The 9,603-nt window shown below is 43.1% G+C and overlaps 1 protein-coding gene across 1 annotated transcript; it reads left to right on the top strand.

Annotated features, from left to right (window-relative positions):
* The first annotated feature begins 224 nt into the window (after window positions 1-224).
* Window positions 225-1,857, top strand: LOC6553415 (cilia- and flagella-associated protein 161). The gene is made up of 4 exons (XM_001979231.3): window positions 225-400; window positions 559-1,077; window positions 1,137-1,238; window positions 1,522-1,857. Exons 1-4 carry the CDS (start codon window positions 344-346, stop codon window positions 1,687-1,689), a joined length of 846 nt encoding a protein of 281 aa, XP_001979267.1. The 5' UTR covers window positions 225-343; the 3' UTR covers window positions 1,690-1,857.
* The last annotated feature ends 7,746 nt before the right edge of the window (window positions 1,858-9,603 follow it).

Below are 9,603 nucleotides of genomic sequence, written 5' to 3'. Positions count from 1 at the left end.
AATTAACTTGCGCCCGGGACTCGCTCCTCGCCGGCCTTGTGTGCAGTTAATATTTCATAATTGAGCAATTTATTTTCGCCTCTTTGACAGGATCAAAGATGAAGCCGCCTCCAAAGCGCCGCATGCAAATTTTATGCTCGGTTAGTCGCCGGTGGGTGAGGCTTTGTGTGTGGCTCCCGGAGCAGGAAACTATCTTTGATCTTTTCAGGGAACACATCCAAGTAGGTGGTTGCCGGGCTGTCACTAGGAAACCACAGCACGACACGACAAGGCAACACCACCTGCGATACTCGACTGATTAGGTAACTGGATATGCTCCCAATATCCGAAATAACTGCAGGCAATGTATGGTCCAGGGGTGAAAGTGGGCAACTGGCTGGAAACTGCCTTGTCGGAGGAGGTGAGCATTCATGGTATTAATAGTTTATTAAAGAGCATATTTATTTATAGTTAGAATAGGTAAAAAACACAAAGCACAGGGTATCAGGTAGCTTGTTTGCAATTTAAGTGTGTGCATCCTTGGATGCACATTAATAAAAATGGTTTCCTCGTGCTCAGATGCGTGTAAGTGAAATGAAGATGCGGCGGGAGAGCGGCAACCTGCTGCTGGACAGGACCCGCGGCGTCTACGACCGCTTCTACCAGGGAACAGTGCTGGGTCCTCCGCAGGATGTTCTGGCCTTCGGAGTGGTGGTGCAAATCCGGCCCGTGAATATAAATGTGTGCCGCCAGCACGTTTCGGATCAGAACCTGGTGCTGTCGGTGGTTATTACTCAGGAGGGGCTGCATCGCAAGTGCAACACCATCAACGAGATGTGCGATCTCACGGTGGCACCTTCGCCACATCCCGCGTTGCGCAACAGCTTCAGGATCGTCAGTCCGAACGAGGATGACCGTTCTGGTCAGTATCTGGCCTATGGCGAGAAGTTCCGTCTGCAAGCCCTGGAGCCCGCTGATGAGCCCATGTATGTTTTCAGCGGACCCAAGAGGCTGAACCTCTCGCTCCCGGTGGACAAGACGTTCTACACCACGAAAAACGGCGAGGTTACACTTCCTCTCGGCTTAGTATCCCACAAGGTTAGCACACCCTTTGCACATCCTTGACAGCATTCCCACGTTTTTTGCATACTCCACAGAACTGTGGCCCTTCTGCCCGAGTGCCCACTTCCCACACCCACTTTTTCTGCGCCCACAAGGAGCCCGATCTGCGATTCGAAAGCGAAGGCAAAACCATTCCCGTAAGTGCATTTAATTTAGTTCGCAAAGCCGTAACTTGTAGAATAAGGGTAAGATTAGGGGTGAGCTAGATTTGTTGAAGAGTGCGTAACATGCCACGCCCACATTACACTAAAAGACCTCACAGTTTAAATGTTTAAAAATATGATGTATCATATAAGCGATATAATCCGGGCGATCACTCCTTTCCATATATCTTCCATATATCTTAAAGATCATAATATCTTATTAATTAAGTTGCGCGTATACCATGTGATTAGCTAATATAATTTTAAACATTTTTAGGTAGACAATCCGCTGATCATTGTTCACGCGGTGACCAATCGAAATTTGGCTGTGGAGAATGTGTTGGCCAACACCTTGTTTGGCCCTGAGTTCCAGGTGTCCGTGCAGACGTACAAGAATGTCTACAAGCGCGAGACCTGGAAGAACCAGTGGAAGTTCACGTATTGATATGGGTCGTCTCATGTGCCGTCGTATTTTCAGGCTTTTGTACATATGTCATATTACTCAGTTTGGTTATGGCTCGTACCTGCTGTGGCACCCGAACGACCCAATCAAATGAGCTGTTGCGAGTTTGCCTGTTTGTTCAGCATGTCAAAATAAAAGACTAGACGAGAAGCCGTCGTAAATTCCGTTTGATTGCAGGGCTATGCCAAGAATCCCGGCTGGAAATTTATGTCCCCTCGCAAGTTTCTAGCCGGCCAACGAGGCGTGTGAGTGATTTGTTGCGGGGCAACGCTGGGGAAATGTCAGGAGTTGCGCCACTTTATGCTTGTGATAAATTAATTAAAATTAGACAATAACTACGACGGGAAGAGGCTAATGAGCTGGAGACGATCGACAAGGGCAGCATCTCCTCCGTCGCCATCCGCAAGCAGATCTTGTAGAACATGTCAGCGCAACAAATTTCAATTAGTTCGCGCTTCACTTACTCGACGGCAGCAGAGCAGTCATAAAAAGAAAGTGCCGCCCCCAGACGGAGCTGGGAATTGGATGGAGCACATGGTAAAATGTACTGGAAAAAATCCTGTTTCAAAAGCTAGCACTAACGCCAACCGAGGGATTGAAAAGATGCAAGTAAGAGATGCCAGAAAAGTAGAAAGTATAAAGATGCTCAAAAGTATTCAGTGAAAGTCCAGCTTCAGCCTTGATTTTTGGATTGAATCTAGCGTACTTCCAAACTCGGAAAAAATGGGATTTGTCTGTATTGTTTCCGTGATTTTCGCACTCGTTTTTATTTCCCGTGTACCATAATTAATTTGAGCAACTAAATTCGACGCACCATGTAGTACTGTGCAGCCCTGATTGGGATTTTAATTGGCCGCTGAATCGCCACCCAGAGCAACTTTAGTGCCAGGGCCAGGCCTTGGGGAACATGGCTAAGTAAAGAGCTGCAAATGAAGTCAAAGGTCCCCGAGACCGAGTTATTTTCGGCAGTTCGCTCCGATTACATGTTTTCTGTCATAGATTAGCCGCGGACCGCCTGTAGTCGCCGCAGAGCACACAATTTCACACTCCCCCGACTTTATTATATTCCGGCATCTGTTGCAGTCAGAGGAGTATCTCGGAGTGTCTCGGAGTATCTCGGGTATTTCGAGTATCTCGAGTATCTCGAGTGACAAAGTGGTTCGAGGGGAGTATCGTTTTCGGATTCTGGGTGTGTTCCCCGGGCTAAACTGCACATTACTTATGCAGGATGATTTACTGGGACGCGTGACAGATTTACAAGTTGCATTCACTGCATTAATTCATCATAAATACGTTGTGGGGCCGAAATTTGTGCGGTTTGCCGCAAATGGATGAAAAATCTCAAATAGAGGCTTCAATAGCGGCATCTTCACACCTTCGGGTGGCTTGTCAGGTTGAGGAAACAATTACCGAATGCCATTTCCTGCTTCTTGTCAAGCCTCTAATTGCACTTGATGTGTATTTATAAAACTTTATTCATTTGCAACACATTTTCGCCGTTTTTTGTCCGTCTGGCCGGGTAATTATTACGAGGCGATGACAAAAATACTGCTTGCAGTACTTGCGAGCGAGCAACTGAATGTCGGCGGCAGAAATTATTTACACATCTAATTAGGATACTGGTGAATATAATGCTTTTATGACTCTTTAATGCATCCTCTAAATACTGCATTATAACTAGTTTAATCATTTGGCTGCTCCGTAAAATTAGCTAGCCAAATATTTTCATGCCATTGGTGTCCTCATCGCGTAAATGTTTCCAGAAATGCATTATATAGCAAAAGTGTCGCTCACTGCCAACTGAGCACACTCAAAACACAATAAAAGAAGAAAATGTATTTTGAATATATTGCGTTATAAAACATAGCATCATTTGGCCCTTTCGGCGACCGAAAAACAAACACAGCCCGAAAAGACATTGTAACATTGTGCTGCGTGTTCCCGCATTTTTATGTGCCATGAAATTAATTTACGATTACGACAATTTAAATTTTTAAAATCCCACTAAAAGTATGCCAACAAAGCCCTCGAAAGTGTTAAAAAGCCAGAGGAAGCAGCCACAAATGTTGCCCGGATATTATGTGTACTGGGGGCTGTGGGTCCTGAGAAAAGGGGGCTCTGGGGCCATTGTGTCGCTGTTCGATACCAAAGTGTTGACTTGAGTTTGTGCTTCATATTTTGTCTGAAGTCATTTAATTTCTATAAACAGACAGCTTGCTGGGGTTGCTACTCCGCCCGGGATGATGATGATGATGTGGCACTGACGTTTATGTGGCATCCACGGAGGCGGAACTCGTTCACGGCTTATTTGGCAGCTCTTTTGAGTCTATTGCGTTTATTGATGTCGCTGCTGCCAACAACAAGTTTTAAGTGGCTGTTACTTTATGAGCTTATTAAAGAGGAAGTGCTTATGGTGCACCCGGTTTTATTGGCCCAAAAAACGGAACCATAAAATTGTATATCGGAAGGAGCTCAGGTGTGCCGACTGACAAGACTTTCCACTCAGGACAATGCATACGATTTATTTGGTCTTTAATTTTGGCACAGAGCGAGTTCCCTTTCCCTTTCCCTTCTTTCCTGATTACATCACATCAAAACTATCCACACAATTGGGAGCCTAATCAAGCATGTACTCTCGCATTCGCATCCATTTCGGGGATTTGGCCAGTGTCTGATTTGAAAATTATTTATTTATGGCAATCAGCAGCGGAGCACGAATGGCATTTGTGTTTCATTTCTCTTAATACAGCTCGTCAAATAAACAAATCATGGTGTTAAGGCAAATGATGGATTGACATCAGCTCGCACACATGAGTGTTTGTGCACTCAGCCAGTAGCCAGCAAGCCAAACATGGCCAACAGAAAATCCGAGGAGCTGGGACTGGCCAAGCGGCAACAATGGGGCGATGCACAGTGGCATCAACCCTTTACATTTCGGGAAATCACAGTATCACCAACAAATACTTGCCATTCACCTAAATAAATTCAAAAAATAAGGATAGAGCAGATATTTGTTAAATGTTTATCTAATCAATATGACATGCTTACAGATTTATCTCGGCATATCTTTATAACGAAAGGAGGGAATTGAATTTTGAAATGGAATTGAACTTTGAATTTTTTAAATGGATAGTATCTTTTCAAAATCTTTTACATGCAGTAAACGGTACAGATCATAAGAATGTTTATTATGTTTATATAAAATCTCAAATTAAAGTTAAACTCTTTCACATGCATATTGACTCGATTTCTAAAGCTGAAAAGTACGTTTTCGAGTGTGAATAAAAATGCTATACAGGAGAAATGGGTTTCAGCGTTCATACTGTGTCGATGTGTCGATTTTGCAGTAACAGTGGCGGTGGGAAGTTTGGTGGCATATGCCGGTTGTTTGTGCTACATCTCCTTTTGTTGCCGCAGTGGCTTTAAAATCTGCCCCCCTCGTCCATGCAAGGCACTTTTTTTATTTTCAACACTTTTTTGTGCGACCTGACTTGGCAGAGAAAGAAAGGAGCGGGGAAAGCACGAAAACATTCATAAAATATGCATTATGCAATCTAAGCTCGTGTGAGCGTTGCTAAATATTTTATGCACATGTATTGTGCCACACACAATCGCACAAAACACGCCAAACATCTGTGTGCGGATGGCCGTATTGTGTAGTTTATGATTTTGTTTTTCCCCTGAATTTATTCATAATCATTAATATATCGCCCGCCAGAAAGGCAAATATCAAAATTAACAGATTCCTGGACGTCGAAAAAATTCCACGCCTCGCCGAAGACAAATGGCTGGAGCCGGGCAGCTAAGAGTCGAAAATCTGAAATAATAAAAACATTAAGGCCATAATAAATACAGTTTTAAATCACATGTGCCGTTTAACACATTGAGCCGAGCGTTTGCTTTCCATTTTTAATGTGCTTTCCGTTGGGCTGCGCATAAATTTCAACTTAAATTGCGCGCGCAGGCCAAAAAACCAAAGACTGACCCCTTTTCCCCTTTCATTTCGATGGAAAGGAATCGCCGCCCACTTAACGCCCTGGGTGGCAGCTATCTCCCTCTCAGCTCGTCCCATCTCGCTCCCGCATCTAATAAGAATCTTGCCAATTAGCATGTGTGCGCGGGGATTTAGTGGCCGATCCGCCTGGTTTAATTTGATTTGCCCAAGACTTTTATTTCGGCATTTCGAAACTATTAAATTATGGCCAAAAAGTCGTTGCTCTTTGATCTGGCTGCCAAATGTCTTTGGGGTCCCAAACCCGATTCCGCGGAGATGTCTTTATATACGCACTTTAAGGTGCATATATCTTTATTACTGCTCGGCCATTCGCATTCTTTGTTCTGGCGCGGTTTCATTTACGGCCTTTTAATGAGAATTATGTGACTTTAATTTATGTCTCAATTTTGCGCATATTAAAATCTTTATTTCGCGTTCTGAGATTGTATGTTTCAGAATTTCAACTGCTCAATAATTACGCTTTTTTAAGTCATTATGAATAATTTGTTATAGCTCAATTCAACTTAAAGAAATATAAAATACTATGCCTTGGACTCTTCGAAATTCGTATTAGGTATAAGTTTTATACATTGTTAGTTTTTATTGCTATTTCTGGCCGGTATTAATTATATTGTAATGTCTCAGAAAGCTATACTTGTTCAGTACAACTAGCATTTTCCAACTATATATTCCTAGCAATGTATATAAAATAACCATTGGCAGTTTCCTATATATATTATCCTGTCAAAAATCCATAACAATTCTTTCTATTTCTATCTCGTGTTGGAGCTGTGGCAATTTCTTCTTCAATTACTTCTGTAATTGTCCCAGTAAATGATAAAATTCGAAGCGACAAAATGTAATTGTTGCTGGTAATGACTGCAGCTTTGAAACTATTTAAATGGCCAGGCCAAGTGCCTCATGCGGACATATTGTCCTGCACACAGAATAAATATCCTGCCATCCTGCTGGAAAACCCCCCGGATAAAGTCTGTTAGACACAGAAAGAACGTGTGGTAAGGTACTAGTTTGTTAGAAAATGTGGTATGACTGCTAGGAATATACTAAAAGGATTAAAAATAATTTTAACCTTTGACTTAATGTTTTTTTAATATAGTTAAATTTTAAATTTCTTGTTAAAATAAAATGTAGAATATATTTTTTAAATCTAATACCACTATTTGTTTAGGTTCCGTAGAAATATTCTTATAATCGTATTTTAAAAATGAATAGTTTTGAATAATTATTGCTTTTATTATTAATTCACACCAGTTAAATTTTTTACCTAACATTGGAAAATACTTATCCACCTCCCCTTTTTTTCCGTGTGGGAGACCCATCCTTCGTCCTTTTGGTGTCACACGCACACATACAGTGACGTTTGGAAATCCACAGCGAGTACAGCAGACTTAATATCTAAAGCAATTTACAGTTATGAAAATAAGAGACACATCCGCAAAACGACAAGCACAGTGCGGCACCGCACGGCAACAGCAACAGCAACAGCAACAGCAGCGGCAACAAAACCAACAGCAACAAGGAGCCGCGCAAAGGACGAAGGACGAGGGAGGGCAAGAAACTTCTGCTAACGAAGTAAGTACCCTGGAGGACACTTAAGCGCGCGACCCCGGCCCAACTGGCGTCGAGCGTCATAATGTCGCCAACATTTTCCGAAATTACACACAAATGACAAAATAAAAGGTGCAAAAAGTCTGCAAAACGACCAACACAGCAGCAGCAGCAGCAGCAGCAGGGGAAAGCCACGCACACTTCCACACAATGCGCTCTCTCGCTCTTCGAGTGACTTCCGTTTGGCGGCCATGTTGAAAAGATTTGAGTGCCCACTGATTTCACTCATTGGCTGCAGGCTGAGGGGCGTGGCCTGCGATGGGTTTCCCTGAGCGGGAGAGCAGCTGACTTTTTAGAGCGCTTGCGCGATGAGCGGCCAACTTAAAGCCAAGTGGGTGGCTGGATGGGTGAGTGGGTGGCAGCGCAAAGTTGCGGCTGGCAAAATGAGGGTTAAATCGCGTGCATAATTTAGCAGTTCATTTCATTCATTTGAGTGCAAGTGTTCAGAGATGTGCGCTGCCTAAATGCCTTTGCCTTTCCGCTGCTCCAGCTCCATCTCCATCTCCATCTCCAGCTTCCGTTATCGTTTTCGTTTTCGTTTTCGTTTCCGTTTCCGCTCTGTCTCTCTTTCTCTGCACATGGGTGTGCGGGTGTGTGTATGGGTGAGCGCTGGCGCAGTATCTACCAACGTTTACCGTTACAATGACAAGCATTTATGGCAATTAACACTTTAGCTGTTTATATGCTGATGCCGCTGTTGTGGACACTTAATCGTGTCGGCCATTAGGTGCGGACGAGCGAGAGAGAGAAAGAGAGAGTGAGAGAGGGAGAGAGAGAGATCCTCTCGACAAAGAAGAAAAATCAGGAAAATTGTGGCATTCATGCAAATCACGTTTCCCGGGCTTTCCACTTTCCTGATACTTTCCCTAGCGGACCATTTCCGCTTCCGCCTTCGCGTTTAGTGCAAATTCAATATCGTGCATAATTAATTTGCAATTAGCACGTTTCTGTTTTTGTTTTCATTCCACCAGCCGCCGCCTCGCGCCACCTGGAAATTTTCTAATTACGTGCACAAGCTGAATGCAAACTAGTTTTCCCGCTCCATCCGCTTTTCAACCGGCCGATTGCCCGCCGGCATTTGAGCGGCTGCCCACGTGCTCCGATGGCTCCTGTCCATGTCCACCGCCCACCGCCCACCGGCCATTGCCCATTGCCGATTCCCCAATGCCCAATGCCCAATGCCCAATGCTCACTTCCATGCCCCTGATGATGGCCTGCGAAATGGGTTGGCATATGAAATGAGCTGCAAATTGATGGAGGAATTAGCGCAGCATATTTAATTCGTACTCGCAGCACCAACAACAACCACGGCGATTGGTCCTTGTTTGCCCAGCGAGTGCGGCGGCCAGTGAATGATGATGGGCTAATGGGCTTTTAGGTGCACATTTTTAATGCAGATTAGGCACACATTCGATTAGACGATAGCAGGGAAAAATTGCAGTTTGGGCGCCGTTGATTGGATCAATAATTCGTTACAGCTCTACCGAATTTAGCGTTCTAATGGGGCTTAAAATTGCGAATTTAAGTTGAGCTTTTACATTTGCTTGCTTGTTGCCGTTATAAGACTACTTTAATGGTTGACTTTACTGAAATAATAAGTTATACATATTATATTACTTACAGTATTATGTGAATAAATAGTACATTTTTTATTCTTTGCTATATGTATGCTTACAACTTTTAACCATGATCGACAATTAAATGCATACAAAAAATATTATTAATATAAATGTATAAATAAACCCGGCTCCCAGTTTTAATTTCAAGAATATATTTATATATCTAAGCACAAGTACAAGACAGCTTAGATTTCGAGTGAAAAGCAATCAACCAAGAGATAATTCTGTAGTCGAGTCCCTCGACTATTATATACCCATTACTTAGCTAATTGGAGAAAGATGGATATACTCAAGTAGGAAACCGACAGCTTTCCACATTGGCCATGAGCGCGGCCAAGTTGTGGTTTCATTTATTGCTCATTGAACGCCATTCGCTAGATGTTGGCGGAAAATATATTTACCACCAAGAAAAGTTTCTAGAGGGTTATTAATTTGTCTTAGAGAGGAAGTGGACAGGGATTTTTCGGTATATCGAAATATAAAAAAAACCTTTTTCTTAAATGTGTGCGCGTGAAAGGTTTCGGCGGTTTGTAGGCGTTAAAGTGGGCGTGGCAATCCTTTAAATCAAACTTCCACAAATCAGGCACAAATCTTTTAGTCTACAAATAACGTGTGTAACTTTTGCACATCAATTTAAGCTTTAATAAAGAGCTC

The sequence above is a fragment of the Drosophila erecta genome, unplaced genomic scaffold (assembly GCF_003286155.1).
Source record: "Drosophila erecta strain 14021-0224.00,06,07 unplaced genomic scaffold, DereRS2 tig00000000-arrow-pilon, whole genome shotgun sequence".
Classification (NCBI taxonomy): Eukaryota; Metazoa; Arthropoda; class Insecta; order Diptera; family Drosophilidae; genus Drosophila; species Drosophila erecta.
This window is presented reverse-complemented; position numbering and strand designations above follow the sequence as displayed.